We start from the raw sequence: 20493 nt of genomic DNA, 5'->3' as shown, positions 1-20493 counted from the left end.
TTTATTTCTGTAACAGAAGGTGGTGATGTAAATGAAGACTTGGCATTCCTTTGGCAGGAATAGAGTCCAAGAAAGGAACTAAAGAATGACACATTAGATGTGTCTGAGCCCCCGGGAGAGGTGGGCAGGAGAAGCCCACATGGTTTACCTCAGGTTTGACCCACTCTGATGCCCTCCCAAGGTTGAGAGAAGGTCAACAGGCCCTTTCAAGACCTTGTACAAGCGGCCTGGAGGTACCAGCTCAGCTAAAACTCTGCCTCAGTCCCTCCCCCAACGGGGAGCCGCCCATTCCCACAGTGCTGTCAGTGATTTCCCAGACGTCCTTGCAAACCTTGGGGAATGCACCCTGTGTCAATGATTAACCACCTCCAGAGGTATGGTAATGCCTTCCACCATTTGGTGGGGTCACAGGTCAGGGAGGGGCGTTCTGTGTTCTCAAAGTGAGGAAAAGCATCAGAGTAGATAGCAACCCAACCAAAGGCACAGCAAATCCACACCTCAGCTGGACCAGGACTATTTTTCTTATTAACCTATGTTGTCTCTAAGACACACATCCTGATAGGAGAGGGTGTTCCTTGAATGGGCTTCTGCACTTGGTAATTGGCTGCGACCCCACATTCCAGAAACCATGCTATTTAATAATTGTTGGTGAAGATAGTTGAACTACCACATATGAAAGCACTCTGTAAATTGTGAAGTAACACAAAACTGTTCTTGTTGTTGTTGTTAACCAGACCTCATTCAAAATGATGATCTATTTGTTACTATATATGTAATATATAGATGAATACATTGACATGGTAAATATTTACTGATATGGTAATATGCGCATGCTATATTACATTATTATTATTTTTTTTAAGAGAGAGAGAGACAGACAAGCAGGAGAGGGGCAAAGAGAGAGAAGGAGACACAGAATCTGAAGCTGAGCTGTCAGCACAGAGCCCGATGCAGAACTCGAACCCACAAACTGTAAGACCATGACCCGAGCCGGTCAGACACCCAACAGAGGTGCCCCTGTATTATATTCAAAAGCAGCTTACAAAACAGAATGATCTCATTTTAAGGGACGAGTAGATGAGCACAGGAACAGAAATAAATGCACCAAAATATTAACGGAAGTTATCTTTAGAAGTGAGTAATGGGTGATTTCTTTTTCCCTTTTTTTTTCTTTTTGTTTACCCATATTTTCTAATTTTTTTTCCTATGGTGAACACATTTTACTTCTATAATTTTATTTTAATGTTTATTTATTTATTTATTTTGAGAGAGAGCCAGTAGGGGCAGAGAGAGAGGGAGACAGAGAATCCCAAGCAGGTTCCATGCTGTCAGCACAGAGCCCGACGCAGGGCTCGAAACCACACACGATGAGATCGTGACCTGAGCTGAAACCAAGCATCAGACGCTTAACCCACTGAGCCACCCAGGCGCTCCAAGTTCTATAATTCTGAAAACTTAAAATGCCTCCACTCCATTCCCCCCACACCAGGCAAGAAGTCATTATAGGAGACCACTAACCACTGCACTCTGTGCACACACAACCAAAGGGAAAGGTTTTGTCAATTACTCCTCCTAAGGCGGTCTAATCCAAGCACATCAGGAAACACATGAAGTCGAGGATCTGGGCCGTGATCATCATACCCTCCATCACAGCATGTGGAAGAGACCCAGAGACCTACACTCGAAAAGCAGTAAGACAAACTCAGCTGGCCCTCGGCACACAGCAATAGAAGAGGCCCAGAGGCCCCAGACCTTGAGGAATTCCACGAGGGGTAGAGGACGGACACAGGCTCTGCCCAGTACCTGGCACACAGTAAATATTCCAGAAACATTTCCTGAATGAGTAAATGAGTTACAAGTCGATTTGTGAACAAACGTTGTCCAAGCTCCTGGGCATGTGTGGGCCCTCTCTGGGACATCCTGCTGAGCCCCAGGCCTAGTGGGCCAATCATCCCAGAAGAAGCTGCCCGAAATGCAGGCACAAGGGTATACAGATGGCAATATGGCTACACCACAAAGTTTTAAGAGACACATATTTAGTTCCTTTTTTTTTTTTTTTAAACTAGGCTTCACACCCAGTGCAGAGCCCAGCATGGGGCTTGAACTCACAACCTTGAGATCAAGAGTTGGACACTTAACTGAGTCACCCAGGCACTGCTCTGATTCTAACCACAGCTTTGTCTCTACCACCTGGATGAACTTAGACAAATGACTTAAACCATCTAAGCCTCGGTTACCTTATCTGTCAAATGGAAATAATATCCTCTACTTTTGGGGATTCTTGTGAGGAATAAAACGAGATAAAATAGAGGTATAGTGGGGTGCCTGGGTGGCTCAGTAGGTTGAACGTCCAACTTTGGTTCAGGTCATGATCTCGTGGTTCGTGAGTTCGAGCCCCATGTCCGGCTCCGCGCTGACAGCTCAGAGCCTGGAGCCTGCTTCGGATTCTGTGTCTCCCCTTCCCTCTGCCCCTCCCCTACTTGCACTCTTTCTCTCAAAGAAAGAATAAAACATTAAAAGTTTTTTTTAATGGGGTACAGTATTTAGCATAGAGCCTAGCTCATAAGCATTTGTGTGGGTAGCAAATACTGTCACCAGTGTATGCATATTGTACATACAGCAATGGGCACAAGTTTTCCTCGGACAAAGGTTTGAGATCATTTGGAGCCACTTAGGTAAGTAGGCTCAAGGAGTAAAGGCCCATCTAAGGGGTTCCAATACATTGTTCCTTGCAGGGAATACTGCAGTGCGGAAGCTAAGACAGCTGGAGGGAGCACAGTGAATTATGTCTTCAAACCACATTCCTCGACCGAGATGAGTCAGGAAGCTGAAGTCCTGGGAACAACTCTAAACTAAAGACCTAGTGGCAGAGCAGACCACATGACCATTTCCAAGCCACCTCATCCAAAGTGCTACTGATTTGGAGTTTACCTCCAAGCCATTCCCTTCAGAGAGCAGAATAACTTCATCAGATGATTCACCAAAGGCTCCTCAAGCCTGCTTTCAGGATCTGTGGTTGAAAGGCAAGACCTGGAGGTTAGCCTTAGAACAAGGACACTTTGGGTAAAAGATGAATGGTCCTGCCCTGTTCCTTCCATGATGGACAAACTTCTACAATGGCCTTGCTCTTCCTTGCCGGCCACTTCTGTCACCATGAAAAGACCTTACATTAGATATTGGGGCTTTCGCTTCCCACTAAGAATGTGCCTGCATACCTGCAGCAACTCTGTCCAAATCAGTATAGCGACAGAAACTTTTGGCGTCTGTGGTAATAAAATCTGCACAATTTCAGGGTCAGGCTGGAGAAGAAGCCTAGCAGGAATACAGGAAGTAGAAAACAGTAATGTTACTGAGAAGTCATGGTTTCCTATGAAGAAAGGGTAAGATCAAGTTGAGTGTGGCAAGTAGCTGATTGTCCCCCAAATCCACTCTCCCCTTCTTCCATCATAAGAGTTTTAGCTGGACACACAGTTACCCAGCTAGAGCCTACATCTGTCTCCCTCTTTTGGAGCCGGGTGTGACAACTTCCGGGTTGTCTCCAAATTAAAGACAACCTGCTTGTCATGGATAAGCTCTCTTTCTCTGTTTCTGCAAAATACAACGTGGAAGCAACAGTCACTTAGATGTAACCATTTAGATAAGAACAATGCACTGAGGGACCCTAGAAAGAACCTGGGTTTCTGAAGGATCTCACGGGGCACAGCTACCCCACAGCCTGGACTGGCTGGACTACTCTTTGAGTACTACTTTATTTAAGCCACTGCATCTATAGGTCTCTTTGTAATAGCAGCTTAGCCTAATTAATATATTAGCTATTCTCATTTAGCCTATAGTCAAGTAATGAAAGCGTTAGATTGAAGCCTATGAAATTGCTGTTTCTGTAGGTCAAAAACATTGGAATATCACTACACAGTTCACACTGATGAAATCTGGCCAGATACTTTAAGGGAAGAAAACTCTTTTCTGCATGATAGTCACTTCACCCTATAATTAATGCTTGGGGATATACGATGCAATATACAGAAGCTACAAAACATCACTAAAAGAAATTAGAAAAGGTCTACGTAAATAGGAATATATCTCATGTTCATGGATTGGAAGACTTAATGTTGTTAAGATGACAACAGTTCCCAAAGTGACCTACAGGTTTAACACAATTCCCATCAAAATCTCAGCTGCCTATTTTGGAGAAATTGATAAAGTGCTCCTAAAATTCATTTGGAAACGCAAGGCACACAGAATGGCCAAAATAATCTTGAAGAACAGCAAAGCTGGAGGACTCACATGTCCTAATTTCAAAACTTAGTACAAAGCTACAGTAATTAAAATAGAATGGTACTGGGGTGCTTGGGTGGCTCAGTTGGTTAAGCATCCAACTTTGGCTCAGGTCATGAAATCATGGTTTGTAAGTTCAAGCCCTTCATTTGTCAGGCTCTGTGCTGACAGCTCAGAGCCTGCCTTGGATTCTGTCTCCTCCCCTGCCTCCCTCTGCTCGTCCCTGCTTATGTTAAGAAAAGAAAAGAAAAGAAAAGAAAAGAAAAGAAAAGAAAAGAAAAGAAAAGAAAAGAAAAGAAAAGAAAAGAAAAAAGAAAAAAGAAAGAAAGAAAGGGAGAGAGAAAGGAAGAAAGACTGATTAAAACAAAAGAGTCGTACTGGCATAAGGATACACACATAGACCAATGAAGTATAATTGACAGTCTAGAAATAAACCCTTCCATCTGTGATAATTACTTTTTGACAAGGGTGACAATTAGAAAAGAACAGCCTTTTCAACAAATGGGGCTAGATACAGTAGTCCCCCCTTTATCCATGGGAGATATGTTCCAAGACCCCCAGTGGATGCCTGAAATTGCAGGTGGTACAGAACCCTATAGATGTTTATTCCTATACACACATAAATATGATAAAGTTTAATTTATAAATTAAGCATAGTAAGAGATGAACAATAAAATGGAATAATTATATTATAATAAAAGTTATACAAATATGCTCTTTCTTTCAAAATCTTATCATTCTATACTCACCCTTGTGATGATGTGAGATGATAAAAAGCCTACGTGATGAGATGAAGTGAGATGAATGATGTAGGCATTGTGACCCAGCGTTAGGTAATACTGACCTTCTGATGATAGGTCTGACCTTCCAGACTATGGTTGACCATGGGTAAATGAAACCATAAAAAAGCGAAACAACTGATAAGGAGGGACTACTGTAGTCACAGGCAAAAGAATGAAGTTAAACCTCTTACCTCACACCACATACAAAAATTAAGTCAAAATGGAACACAGACCTAAATGTGAAAGCTAAGAGTTTTATAACTCTTAGAACATGGGTATAGATATTCATAAAACTTGGGGATGGTTTCTTAACTATGACACCAAAAGCCTAATAAGCATAAGCACTCAAAGCACAAGCAATCAAATAAAAAAATAGATAAATTGGACCTCATCAAAATTAAAAATGTTTCTGTTTCAAAGAATACCATCAAGAAAGTAAAAAGAGGGCAGCTGGGTAGCTCAGTCATTAAGCATCTGACTTCAACTCAGGTCATGATCCCATGGTTTGTCAGTTCGAATCCCACATTGGGTGAGCTCAAGTCCCGCTTCTGGTGAGCACAAGCCCCGCTTTGGGTGAGCGTTGCCTCTCTCTCTCTCTACCTCTACTTCTGCCCCTCCTAGGATTCTCTCTCTCTCTTTGCTCCTCACTCAAAAAAAAAAATAAATAAATAAAAAGAAAAAGAAAAGAAAAAGAAAAAGAAAAGAAAAAGAAAAAGAAAAAGAAAAGAAAAAAACAAGAAAAAAGAAACCCACAGAATGGGAGAAAATATTTGCAAATCATGCACCTGATAAAGGACTTATATTAAAAATATATAAAGAACTCTTTCAACTTAAAAATAAGACAGATAACCAACCCAGTTTCAAAACTAGCAAAGGATTTGAATAGGCATTTATCCAGAAAAGATATACAAATGGCCAATAAACACACGAAAAGATGCTCAACATCAGGAGTCATTAGAGAATAAAATCAAAATTACAATGAGATACCACTTCTATCTAACTGGATAGCAATAATTAAGAAGACATATAATAACAAGTATTGAGACAATGTAGAGAAATTGGAACCCTCCTACATTGCTAATGGAAATGGAAAATGGTGCAGCTATGGTAAAACAAAAAAATAGTTTGGTCGTTCCTCAAAAAATTAAACACAGAATAACCATATAACTTAGCAAATCCACTTCCAGGTATATACTTAGGGGAACTGAAAATCTATGTTAATCTATGTTCACACAAAAGCTTGCACAAAAGTGTCCACAACAGTATTATTCACAACTGCCAAAAAGTGGAAACAACTCAAATGTTCATCAACTTATAAATGGATAAATAAATTTCCATAGGATGGAATATTATTCAGGTATAAAGAGGAATGAAGTTCTGACTCATGCATGCTACATGGATGAACCTTGAAAACATGATAAATGAAAGCAGCCAGTAAAAAGACCACATGTTGTATTGATTCCATATATAAGAAATGCCTGGAATAGGCAAATCCATAGAGACAGAAAGTAAATTAGTAGTTGCTGGGGACAGGGGGAGGCAGGATTGGGGAATGACTACCAACAGGTATTGGGTTTCTTTTTGGGATGAGAAAAATAATTCTGGAAACAGATAGCAGTTGTAGTGGTTTGAATGGTAGACCTAAAAACATACATCCATGTCCTAATATCCAAAACCCTTATGTGGAACAGAATCTCCCCCAAAGTCTCAGAGGGGGCATAGCCCTGTTAGTACTGATTTCAGACTTCTGGCCTCCACACTGCAAAGGTCTATTGTTTAAAGCCACCAGGCCTGCGGTAGTTTGTTACAGCAGCCTTAGCAAGCTGGTAACAATGCCGAGTGGTACAAAGTTGGTAAATTTACTGTAAACCATCGACATCTACATTTTGAAGGGTGAACTTCGTAATACGTGTATATCTCAATAAAGCTGTTTTTTTTTTTTTTTAATACACACATTCGTCATATACACACACAAGCTCACTTTACAACTCACCAGGAAGAAACAACTTCATAGACTGAAGTCCGATGATAACCATGGCCCTTTCTTTTGGTGTACCAAGGTGATGCTACTTCTCACAGCCAGGAGGATGCACCCTCTGCACAAGCTCTTCCTCCCATCAGTGGGGATTAGATTTTTAGATCCATGTGCCTATGACCTCTTAGGTGGACATTTACTAGGGGAACGGCTAGTCTAATCTGTGACTCTGCAGTTCTCAGTACATGCTTGAGACCCATCTTTTCCCATTTCTGTATCAATGTTCAACAGATAGTGCCCTGACTAAAAGGTTAACCATATAACTAGAAAGCATAATTTCCAACCCACCAAAACAACAGAGATAGCACCAAGAATACTCATCAGCTGAAGAGCTTAGAGTGAGAACAAGTCCAGCAATAACAGCCGCGGTTGCTAAGGAAGCCAGGGGGACCCCGTGGAAGGTCAGTCCCCAGGAATGCCTGGGTGCCCTCACCACCCTACAGTCAGAGATGGGAGTACACACTGCTCCTGGGATCTACTGGTCTTTCCTACGGAGCAATCACTAACACATAGAGGCGGTACCTGCCACAGCACTAAAGGAATTTTGGATAGATGAAGGCGTTAGAAACTGTCCCACGGCAACCTGGGAGTTACTACAGATTGCTGTGAAGGGGTCACTTAGACCCACTTGGGGTGTCTGGGAGTCTATGCATCCTCAGTTCTCCAAGTCCTGAAACACGTGTGCAGCCAAAATAGACCAGGGCGGCACTGCCCCTGACCCTTTGGACCTTACCTCCACACATCACTGCCTTTGGAAAACATGGAGGCACGGATGACTTCGGGTGCCATCCAAGCATATGTCCCTGCTGCGCTCATCTTTGTGGTTCGGTGCCATTCTCGAGCCAGGCCAAAATCAGTGATCTTCAGAATCTTGTTGCTCAGGTCTCCATTCTCCACCTTCTGGAGGATCAGTACTGGGAAGAAAAGGAACATAGAAGAAACCAGAAAGTCTGCATTAATCACAGGGAAACCACCAACTACAGAGCCCTCCTGCCAGATTCTTACCCTCTCCTCTAGGCTCCACTGTGCAGCTACCATGGACTGATGGTAGGAGCCATCATTTTTGGTAAGATGCACCTACGATGCATCCATTTTCGTGGCAAGTCCTTTATAGGCATTATCATTAACTCACAACAACCTTATGAGGTAGGTACCATTGCCATATCCTTTTTACAAGATGAGGAAACTGACATAAAAAATCAACTAATAAGCCAGGACTGACACAGGCAGCCTGACTCAAAAGCCTTCCCTCTTAACCTTCACAGCACACAGCCCATTCACGCCTGATGGAGGGACCCGTGATGTCACAGCTGACCCTTCTGAGGAGAGGCTCCTTAGGCTTCCTATCTGGCCAGGCACCCCTGGGCCTAACCACTCTCAGACCACAAGGAATGGGGTGCATTTTGGAGGCGCAAGGAATGGATTTTCAAGGTTCCAGACAGTGCCTGCACAGTTCCCATGAACCTCTCCCAAGTTAAGTTTGTAAGAAAGCTGTCTCTCAGGCACAGAGATTTTCCTTTGATCCAGGAATTCCCTCCCCCACCCCCAGCCACTGAGAACTGCCTGACAAATTGAAGAAGTCAGAAGATACATGTATGTTCGCAACCATGAATCTCTCTGTGTGTACGACCCAGGAGGAAAGAACTAGTTCACTGAATCAGTAATACTCTGGGCCTGTCTCCCCAGTTCTAACACCAAAGCACCACAGTGTGGAGCCATCTGGGCTCTCCTAGGACAGTAGCTGAGGCGGCTACCTCACCTACATGACAGCTTCAGCTGTCTGCATCCCCTTGCAGGAGTCAATATTCCTAAAAAGGGCAAACACGCTAAGGGGCACCTGGGTGGCTCAGGTGGGTAAGGGGCTCAGGTCACCATCTCGCGGTTCGTGAGTTCGAGCTCCCCATCGGGCTCTGTGTTGACAGCTGGGAGCCTGGAGCCTGGTTCCGATTCTGTGTGTCCCTCTCTCTGCCCCTCCCCCACTTGCAATTTCTCTCTCTCTCTCTCAAAAATAAATTAAAAAACAAAAAAAGAGCAAACACGCTAAGTGACTGAAGTGCCGTATGCCAAGCCGAGAAGCTCTGAGCGGGCAGAGGGTACGTGCGAGCCAGGCCTCCATTTCCACAAGCAGGAAGGTTCTGAAGGCCTCATGAAAGCACAACCTCTCCCGGGCTGGATGCTGAACACCTGGGATTCAGAGCTTTATACTCAGGACTTCAGAGAAGGTAGGAAGAGTCTCTCCCCATCCCTGCTCTCCAAGTCCAAATGGGAAGGGGAGGGAAAGGAATCCACTGAAGACAGAGTAACAAAAAAGTTGACTCGGTTCCTCCAACCACTCTGTCTAGGTAAACAATGAGAAAAATCAGTTCTGAGCCCTACTGTGCTGGGTCACACCCTCCCAGGGTTGACTTTCCAGTGACCCTCGCTGAGGGCCTCTTCAGAAGGCTTTACCTTTACCTCTGAGAGGCAAACTCCTTCAATAAAGGGATGTGTGATGGTGGTACTCTGGGTACCATGGAGGGGTTTAGGGGTGCTTTTTAGGGCACAAGAGCCTTAGGCAGTTCCTTCAAGTCACACAGCTATACTTTTCTCATCCTGCCCCCAGCCTGCAAATGCCCACTGGATTGTTACCTATTGGAAGGATGGTTACCTATTGTTACCTATTGGAAGGACAAAGATCTTTCTGTCCTAAGTGCTTCTCAGAAAATCAGCAGTGAAGAGGGGATTACAAGCAGCTATAGAGCTGGAAGCACAAAAGAAAACAGTGCTGGCCCCTCCCTAGATCTAATGGACTAGGTCTCCTTCCTCCACACCCTCTCCCGGACTCCCCTGACACACCCCTCCCCACTGGGAGCTGAATGGATCCAAGTCTCTAAATGCTTGGACAGATTTTAAAAAAACTTTCTCCATCTCCTCGAATAACAAACATCTTTCCAGATTCTTCTGTGCCCCTCTCCCCTTCTCTGCTGGCAGATATAACAAATATGCCCTCAAATTGCTGGGCCAGTGGCACTAAAGAAACCCACCATTCCCTGATTAGAGGCAGCCACCAGCTGCTGACCCTCTCTCTCTAAGCCACCCTTAAACCAAAGATTCAGAGTGAGCCCATCCCCTTACGTAGCCAATGGGATTTAGTCTTATCACCCAAACTCCAGGTGCTGGGACAGGGTGAGTGGGAGGAGGGTAACAGTTTGATGATGCATCTAGAACGAGCTGAGCTTCCACAGATCCTAGGCTGGAAGGGGGAACAAAGAAGTTTAGGTTCTGTTACAGGACATGGGTTTAGAGAGAATGAATGGTACAGCAAAGATGTTTAAATACATTAGCCTGCCAGATGGCTGGAGAGGGATGGCAGAATGATGGAGATGGGGCAAGAATCCACCCAGGGAAGGTCTCCCTGAATACAAATGCCTTTAGACAGTGCAGGTCCAGCCTAGTTCCACCTAATCCCCACCACTCCCTGCTGACTTCTATCCGGCTGACCTCAGACACAGATCCCCATAGATTGGACCCGTGAAGGCATCAGAGTTAGAAATCGCCGGCCATGGGGTCCTGACCTCAGCAAAGAAGAGACTGTCGTCAGAAGCCAGCTAGTGATCCTGGCTACATCTATCTCTGTCTAGTTCCAAAATATTTTTCATCACCTCCAAAAGGAAACCCATATTCATCAAGTAATCATTCCCCATTCTCCCCTCTACCCAACTCCTAGCAGCCACCAACCTGCTCTCTCTTTATGCATTTACCTATTGTGGATATGTTACATAAATGGAACCATGCAATATATGACACACTTAACATAATGTCCTCAAAGTCCATCCATATTATACCTTGTATCTGCACTGTATTCCTTTTTATGGTTGAATAATATTCCACAGTATAGACACACCACCATTTGTTTATCTCTCCACAACAGACATTTCGGCTGTTTCAACCTTTTGATTATTGTGATTTAGTGCTGCTATACACACATATGTACATAAATATATTCATTTGAGGACTTGTTTTCAGTCCTTTGGGCTATGTACACGGGAGTGGAATAATGGCTATAATGGTAATTCTATGTTTGCTGTTTCCCACGCCAGCTGTGCCATTTTATTTTTCTTAAATTCTTTATTTTTAATTTTGGGGAGAGAGAGCATGCATGAGCAGGGGAGAGTGGCAGAGGGATAAAGAAAGAGAATCTGGGGCGGGATCCATGCTCAGCGCGGGGCCTGGTGCGGGGCTCAATCCCATGACCCTGAGATCATGACCTGGGCCTAAATCAAGAGTCAGACACTCAAACAACTGGGCCACCTAGGTGGTCCTTTCCAAAAAAATGTTTTAGTTGTGCCATTTTACGCCCCCACCAGCAGTGTATGAGGGTTCCAATGTCTCCACATCCTCAACACACTTATTTTCCTTTAATTTTTTTAGATGATAGCCATCCTAGTGGATGTAGAGTGGCAGCTCATTGTGGTTTTGACTTGCATTTCTCTAATGACTAATGATGCTGAGCATCTATTCACGTGCTTGTTTGCTGTCTGTATATCTTCTTTCAAGAAATGTCTTTTTGGGGCACCCGGGCGGCTCAACTGGTTAAGTGTCCAACTCTTGATTTCAGCTCAGGCCATGATCTCATGGTTTGTGAGCTCGAGCCCCGTGTTGGGATGTGTGCTGACAGTGCAGAGCCTGCTTGGGATTTTCTCTCTCCCTCTCTCTCTGCCCCTCCCTGCTCATGTGCTCACTCTCTTTCACTCACTCTTAGTTAAAATAAATATATTTTTTAAAAGTAATGTCTTTTTGTTTTGAGTTATAAGACTTCTTTCTATATTCTGGATACTAAACCCTTACCAAATAGATGATTTGCAAACATTCTCCCCCTTTCTGTAGGCTGTCTTTTTCCTTACTTGACAATGTCCATGGATGGACAAAAGCTTTTACTTTAGGTGAAATCCACTTTATCTATTTTGTTGGTCATGCTTCTAGTGTAAGAAGAATTCCATGGCCAAATCGAAGTTTATAAAGATTTACTTGTATGTTTTAAGAGTTTTACAGGTTCAGCTCTTGTATTTAGGTCATTGATCCATTCTCAGTTCATTTTTGTATATCATATAAGGGTGTGCAACTTCATTTGTTTGCATGTGGATATCCAACTGTCCCGTTTGTTAAAGAAAATGGCTTTACTTTTAAAAACAGAGTAGCTGTCTCCCAACACACTTTCCCCAGGGAGAAAAAGGTTTAATCACAGCAACTCACTTATCTGTACCGCTGCAGTTAGACCATTCTGAGTTTCTACCACTGACAAACAGCCACAGAACTAACGAATGATTGTGCTTTACTTCTTAAAAACTTAAGAATGGTTTATCAAAATCTAATGAAGTCCATCCAAGAGTGTTGTGTGGCCCTCACCTCTCATGACTAGGGCAGTGGAACAAATCCTGAAATCAACAAGTCCAGGCCTAAGTCAGTGGAGGTGCCGGCCAGGGTAAGGGGAACAGGGGGAAAAAACCAAAAACCTACTGGCTAACCAGATACAGAGGCTTGATGGAGAAGGGGGGGTTTCCCGTCTTTCAGACATGCGGGACAAGTAGAATAGAGGTGTCGCGGACTGAAGTTGAGAGGCACAGCCCTTTGAGGAAGCCAAGTACAGTTTGGGAAACATCATGGGTATACGGTGACAGTAACAAGAGTCAGTGTGGATCAAACAAACTAACAAACCAACACCCAAAAAGCAGACAATTTAAATCCCAGGCTCGACACTCCACATAGGACCCTGCACAAATTTCATCAACTCTGCATTTCTATTCTCGTTTCTGTAAAATGGGGATAAAGATTAAAGGTGATGTAGTAACAAATCACGTGGCAGAGGGTCTGACACATACACAGCCACTCAGGACACTATAGCTATTATGACTACTATCATGATTAAGTGTCTCATGCATAAGTGGAAGCCATGGGACTCGGCGGTAAAGGTACTGAGGACACTGGTGGGGAGCCTGGGAGTCCCTGACAGATGATAGCCATGCAATAAATTTTCGCTGTATAAATAAATGGAATGGTTGATAAATTAATAATGATAGCTACCCATTATTGATCACTTGCTATGTAGAGGCATGATGCTCTTTACCTAACGTATGTGAAGAGCTTTACATAAATCACCTTAGTTAATTCTTAAATCAACCCTATGAGGTAGGTGCAAACATTCTCCCAGTTCTACCCATACTAAAACAGATACAGCAAGGCTAAGTGAGGGATGGAGATGGGACCAAAGCCACATCTCTCTTCATGTGCTGTGCCATCCAGAGGACAGTAAGGAATCCTGTGTGTCCTTAAGGCTTATCTCAAGTTCTGCCTGATCCCTAAACTGTCACTGGTTAACTAGTCTTCACTGCTCTCCCTTTTCCTGAATTATTCCTTTGGCACCCAAAATCAGTATCACAATTGAACTTTATATACTTCTTTTAAATCCTTCCCAACTGCTGCACGTAGGTGTGTCTCATCATCCCTGGAATGTGATGGATAGGACTCCTCGAGGACAAAAACCCCATTCTCTTTCTTCTGGAATCCACACCATTCCGTCTCCAGGAACCAGAACAGAGCCAGACTCTGCAAGAACTGACCCTTCACTTATTTCACTGAAGAAGTATCTTGTACATCTTCTCAGGCAGTCCACTTCCCCACCCTATGGGCACCGGGGGTGACATCCTCCAGTGTCATCTGTCCTGAGGCACAAAGGGGAGCCGATAAGGACCAGGCAAGATAACGAGACTGAAGAAAGAGGAATGCTGCAGCCAGGGTTTACTGATGAATAACGCATCCACATCTGGCTGCTTCCAGGTCGGGTGGGAGTTTACAAGGAAAGAGAAGCTAGAGACTCTGCCCTTAAGGGCCTTCTACGTACTGAATGGAAAGATACAAGACAGGGGCGCCTGGGTGGTTCCGTCGGTTAAGCATCCAACTCTTGATTTCGGCTCAGTTCATGATCTCATGGTTTGTGGGATCAAGCCCTGCATCGAACTCTGCACTGACAGCACAGAGCCTGCTTGGGATTCTCTCTCTCCCTCTCTGTGCTCCTCCTATGCTTTCTCACATGCATGTGTGTGTACTCTCTAAAAATAAATAAACAAACAACAACAAAAAGAAAGATACAAGACAAAATTGACTATCAGGTCAAGACAAAGGGAACATCAATAATAAGGGCCTACGTTTTGCTACAAGGATAAGTAGGAGAAGCAGTCTTCTGAACCTGAGTAACCCATGGACATTATTCTTGATTATTTCTAGATCAGGATACCACTTATATACCATTAACTTAATAGTTTTCTTTACAGTGACTTTTTAAAAATTACTGAAAGAAATTTTATATTGTTATAAATGAAAAACACAAATATTCTCCTAATAGCAGTTAACCTGTACAAATAAAACAAACGAAAACAAAAATCACTGTTATTAAGTTTCAGTAGACCCTGTTACAGGTCAAACTCCTTTTTTAAGGCCTTCTATCTCCATTAGAAAGAAGTGATTAGAGGTGTTGGAGAGTGGGGTGCCCAGGTGGCTCAGTCATTTGGGTGTCCGACTCTTGATTTTGGCTCAGGTCATGAACCCAGAGTCATGGGATCAAGCCCTACACGGGGCTCCATGCTGTGCATGGAGACTGCTTGGGATTCTCTCTCTCTCTCTCTCTCTCTCTCTCTCTACCCCCCCGCCCAACCCCATTCCTCCCCTGCTTGTGTGCACACTCTCTCTTTTTCTCTAAAATTAAAAAGAAACAAACAAACAAACAAAAGGTGTTGGAGAGGAATCAAGAAAGGTAACTAGTGCCAAAGTGAATCTTAATCCTCCATGAATATAAAGAGCTTGAGTGACTTTCTATGGAACTCAGTGGTATTTCAAACTGACCACCTAAAAGGCCAGCTCCGGTCAGGTTATCAGAGGGAGAAATGAGTCAGGCAGGGGAGGCCACAGAGGGCTCGGAGTCTGACCTAATATCCTTTAGCTGGAAGCCAGGCTCTCAAAACTTGGCACAACTGAGGAGACACTCCCATATGTCGTAATGGCAAATTTAGCTTTGGTGGATGATTTATCATTTTGAGATTTCTTATTTATTATTCATCTCCATTAGCACAAGGGGCTCTGACTTGCTAAATGTTCACCTTGGCGCCAAGGCTCCGTCCCCAGGCCTTCATTCGCTACGAATGATTCAGCACCAGATTAAGCAGCTGGTCTAACTCTGTTCTGAGTGTTGTTGTGTTTTGCTTGGTTTAGTCTTTTTTTTTTCCCTCAATTTATTGTCAAATGTGTAGACACATAGGAGAGTGTACAGAACACGTATGTAGTTTAAAGAAAATGAGAGGACAACTCCTATATCCCCATCTAATCTCCTAGAAGCTCTGTGTGTCCCTCCTAGTCACATCCCTTTCCTAGCTTCTGTCATTCATTCTCTTACTTTTATTTTTTTTATTATTTTTTTAATTTTAAAGAATTCTTTTACTTTTTTAAACTTTACTTTTTTTTTTAAGTTTATTCATTTTTTTTTTTTTAATTTTTTTTCAACGTTTATTTATTTTTGGGACAGAGAGAGACAGAGCATGAACGGGGGAGGGGCAGAGAGAGAGGGAGACACAGAATTGGAAACAGGCTCCAGGCTCTGAGCCATCAGCCCAGAGCCCGACGCGGGGCTCGAACTCACGGACCGCGAGATCGTGACCTGGCTGAAGTCGGACGCTTAACCGACTGCGCCACCCAGGCGCCCCAAGTTTATTCATTTTTGAGAGAGAGAGAGAGACAAAGCACGAGCAGGGGAGGAGCAGAGAGAGGAGACACAGAATCTGAAGCAGGCTCCAGGCTCTGAGCTGTCAGCGCAGAGCCCGATGAGGGGCTTGAACTCACCAGCCGTGAGATTATAACCTGAGCTGAAGTTGGACGTTTAACCAACTGAGCCATCCAGGGACCCCTAATTTTTTAAAAAATGTTTATTTATTTTTGAGAGAGAGAGAAAAAGCGTGAGCAGGGAAGGGACAGAGAGAGAGGGGAGACACAGAACCGGAAGCAGGCTCCAGGCTCCGAGCTGTCAGCACAGAGCTCGATGTGGGGCTCGAACTCACAAACTGCGAGATCGTGACCTGAGCCGAAATCAAGAGTTGGGCTGCTTAACTGACGGAGCCACCCAGGCGGCCCTCATTCCCCTACTTTTTATAACGTCACTGCCTGTGTATACATCCCTGCAGGAGATGTTTTGCAAAGGCGAGTGGCCGGCACAAATGCAGCTGTGTGTAACTAGTTTCCCAGGGCTGCTGTAAAACGGTCATGACAAATTTGGTGGCTTAAAACAGTAGAAATTTTTTCTGAATTCTGGAGGCTAGAATTCAAGTCTAAAACCAAGGTGTCAGCAGGGCTATGCTCCCTCTGAAGACTCCAGGGAAGGAAGAGTGTTTCCCTGCCTCTTCTAGCTTCTGGTGACTGCTAGCAATTCTAGGTGCTCCACGGCTTTGGGCAGCGGTAACTCCAGTGTCTTCATCTGGCTGTGTGCCCTGTGCGTGTGTCTGTGTCTTCCCACGGCCTTCTCGTCTCTGTGTGTCTGTATCCAAGTTTCCTTCTTCTTACAAAGACACCGGTTGCTGGATTAGAGCCAGACTTCATCCGTGTGGCCTCATCTTAACTTGATCACATCCGCAAAGATTCCACTTCCAAATAAGGTCACAGACACAGGTGTGAACTCCTCTGGATTTTCTATTTCTAAATTCACTTTGACCTACCTCTGCTTCTCCGGTTGGGCAAAGAAAACATTTGTCTATCCGGTAAGCAGGGCAAGGAGGAGCGCCCAGGAGCTTCATCAACACATGAGCAAGACAGCTGAGTGTAGATAAGAATCTGGACCAGGCTTCCCGCAGGCAGGCAGGCCTCAGGTTAAATCAATGTAACACCAGCAGCAGCCGAGGTGGCGATGTCAGTCCTGACTCACACTGCAGGATGTCAACTGCCCAACCTCTAGGTCTGGGGCACAGCCGTTCTCCTGGGCTCTTTCTTCACAGTCTGCGGTGTTTTTCCTTCCTTTCCTGTGGGGTTTTTCCTGCTGTGTTAATCCCTGGGTCCTGCAGGGACAGGACACTCTCTCTCTCTGCTGGTTTCTTCTCTGGCTTGAGCGGTGTGCATTCTCCAGTAGCTCCTTAGAAAGAATGCACGGAAGGTACTTTGTTGTTGTTGTTTGAAAATGTCTATATTCCATCCCCATACCTGGTATAAAATTGGAGATTTCCGTTCACAATTTTGAAGGCATTATGCACCATTTTCTTGCTTCCAACACTGTTAAGAAGCCTCAGGCCATTGAGCCTCATGATGCCTGTAAGTGATGTCTTTTTCCTTTGGGAAATTTCTCCTCTCTTCTTTGTCCCCTGTGGTCTGAAATCTTAGAGGGATGTGGCTTGAGGCGGGAACTTAGTACTTTGAAATCTGAGCACCCATGTCTTTCAGTTACAGAGAATTTTCTGTTTAAAGTGTTTTACTGTTAATTTCCTTGCCTGTATTTCTGTTTTCCCACTCTAGAACCTCTATTATTCAGATATCGGGCTTTCTAGACTGGTCCTCCAGTTTTCTTTTCTCCTCTATTTTCTCCATCTGTTTTTTCTTTTTGCTCTTCTTTAGGAAATGTCATCACTTTACCTTCGAACTCTTCTACTGGGTTTTTCATTTCCCTATCATGGTTTTAATTGCTAAAGGAGCTCTTTTTCCTTCTCTGATTTTTTTTTTTTTTTTTTTTTTTTTTTTTTTTTTTTTTGGTGCTTGGCATCAGGTATCTGTTTTTTGTTTTTTTTTTTTAATATGGGCACAATATCTTTTCTTCTACCCCCGTGTATTGCCAATGGTTCTTTTTTTTACTTCTTTGTTTTCTCCAGTGCACTTTGCCTCAGCTGCTTTTCCTATCTGTGTTTTGGCCTCTAATGCACTTTCAGAGTTATAGCAACCCTTGGTTGTCTGTTTGTGATTAAGAACCAAACGGTGCTTAGGTTTAAAACAAAATTTTTTTTAATGTTTATTTATTTTTGAGAGAGAGAGAGAGACAGAGTGCGAGCAGGGGAGGGGCAGAGACAGAAGGAGACACAGCATCCGAAGCAGGCTCCAGGCTCTGAGCTGTCGGCACAGAGCCCGACGTGGGGCTTGAACTCACAAACTGTGAGATCGTGACCTGGGGTGAGGTCAGATGCTTAACCGACTGAGCCACCCAGGCGTCTGTGCTTAGGTTTTAATCCTGGGGCACCTAGCTAGCTCAGCTGGTGGAGCGTGCGACTCTGGATCTTGGGGTTGCGAGTTCCAGCCCCACGTTGGGTGTAAAGATTACTTAACAATAAAATCTTTAAAAATAAATAAAAGTAAAAAGTCCTCATATTTTGAAGGAAGTACTGAAATAGTTACTGAAAATATGAAATGATGCTACAGATTTCCTTCAAAATAATCAAGGCTGGGGAATGAGCGGGGTAACAAAGGAAGATTACCTTCGAGCTGGCCAGTGTTGAAACTGGTGAGTACATGGGTGTTCGTTATGCAATCTCCCTTACTTGTAAGTTTTCCATAATCAGTAGGCAGGAAAAGGTGTGAGGAACCATAAGCTGACTAGAACCTCTAAGCACATAGGAGGAATCTGTCAACTTTGAGCTTCACTGTGGGGAAATCCAGATAAGCCTAGAAAGGAATACCAGAGGTCACTCCTCTTGAGCTGGTCAGCTCTCAGGGAGCAGTTCTCTTCCAAATGGCTGGGAAAGGAAAGGCCTGGCTACCAAATGTGCTGGGAAGCCAGTCGTGAGGGCCAAGGGGGTCTCAGAATGCACACTGCAGTCTGTAAACGCTTACTTCGTCCCTCCTTTTTTTTTTAATGTTTATTTATTTTTGAGAGAGAGAGAGAGAGACAAAGAGAGCATGAGCGGAGGAGGGGCAGAGAGAGAGGGAAGCACAGAATCCGAAGCAGGCTCCAGGCTCTGAGCTGTCAGCACAGAGCCTGACATGGGGCTCAAACTCATGGACTGCGAGTTCACGACCTGAGCCGAAGTCAGACGCTTAACCGACTGAGCCACCCAGCTGCCCCATCCCTCCTTTTTTTAAATAAAACACCCATACCCTCCACTGTGCTTAGTCCCCCTGTCTAGAAACTGTTAACCTCTTCCAAATGGAAAGGCGGTCGGTGGAGGAGTGGAGGAGAAAGATCCATGGGACTCAAATGCATTGCACAGCACTGCTACCCAACCTTGCTCACTTTAGGACCTCACTTGGCCCCAGCTCCAGAGGCGCCTGGGGCTGCCAGTTGCTAGACTTTTTAGGAGTCTGTGATATAAACTGACTGGTTCTTTGCTTTTCTGTCCGTTTAAAACGATCTTTTTCAAATGTCCTACGTCACCTAGTTACCATTCACCCCCCTGTTTTCCAGCTTCCAAAACTTGGTTGTTGCGGCCTCCTCTCCTGCCGGCCTGGTGAGTTCCTGCAGTTTTAGCCGGGTTTTAAGAGTGAGCACCAGAAGATGCAGTACGTGTATGTGTTCAATCTGCCGTCCCAGCCCGGGATCCTGCCTTCAGTTTTGCTTGTTTTCTTGGTGTAGGGAGAAGGAGCTGGTATAGTCTGTACCCAAAGGTACCTGCAGGGGCTTCCCCTTTGCTTGGCTTAGTTCTTCCACCTCTCCAGTTACGGAGGTTCTCCTGCGTCTTCCCGCCAAAGCCCAGACCTACGTCACAGCTTCCCCTCTCTCCCACCTTAGCAAAAACAACCTCTGAGCTGCAAAAAGGCAGAAAGAAAAAAAGTAACAGTTGAAGAGCCAGAACGTCTGGGTTCTGGCTCCACCACTGCGGATCTGCACCAGGCCCCCGTTCCCCCTGCTTCTGACATTCCGAGTCTGTAACTCCCTGAAAGCAGTGTCGGTCTTTCCTGGGGCCAGCCAGGCCCCAGTGTGGAGTAACAGCTAAACCAAAGGACAAAGAGGAGTCAGGCAAGATGACTCTACCCCAGAGAAAAGTCCCATTCACTAGACGCAGCCAGGCCTTAGGGCACCTGAGTCAGTGCGCGAGACATTTGCCTCCTGAGGCCCGTTGTCTCCAGCGGAGGAAGGAAGAACTCAGGCTCTAGCCCCACCCAGCAGCCCAGAATGCCAACAGGTCCGTGGCTAACATGGAGCCACCTCCCTGCCAGGCTAACTCAGCAAGAACCACGCGGAAAAGCTTGCCTCACGGACCACTACTGTGCATGCATCCCCTGGCCTCTCCCGGCCCCTGCTGACCCTCAGCCCACTCTGTCCCTCCAGGCAGGGCCAAGAGAGGCCAGACTCGCTTACTGAGGCAAATGATTCACCACCTAGACTCCCCGACTCTCCGCCTCAGCAGGTGCGGCGCTGCCTGGAGACGGCCAGGAGACGCAGCCTCGGAGGCCCCAGCCGGTTCAGCAAGGTCA

The 20493-nt window shown here is 44.8% G+C and overlaps 1 protein-coding gene across 1 annotated transcript in view; it reads right to left on the bottom strand.

The window, feature by feature from the left end:
* MAP3K9 (mitogen-activated protein kinase kinase kinase 9) overlaps nucleotides 1–20493 on the bottom strand; it is a 74856-nt gene that overhangs the window by 20128 nt on the left and 34235 nt on the right. Inside the window, exon 3 of the mRNA XM_047079420.1 lies at nucleotides 7826–8006. Within this exon, the coding sequence (XP_046935376.1) occupies nucleotides 7826–8006 (181 nt within the window). The remainder of the gene's footprint in view (nucleotides 1–7825; nucleotides 8007–20493) is intronic.

Source organism: Lynx rufus, unplaced genomic scaffold (assembly GCF_022079265.1).
Source record: "Lynx rufus isolate CCGP_SWC_20201006 ecotype Redwood Valley unplaced genomic scaffold, mLynRuf1.p SCAF_17, whole genome shotgun sequence".
NCBI lineage: Eukaryota > Metazoa > Chordata > Mammalia > Carnivora > Felidae > Lynx > Lynx rufus.
The sequence above is the reverse complement of the archived record's forward strand: the minus strand, read 5'-3'. Positions and strand labels throughout refer to the sequence as shown.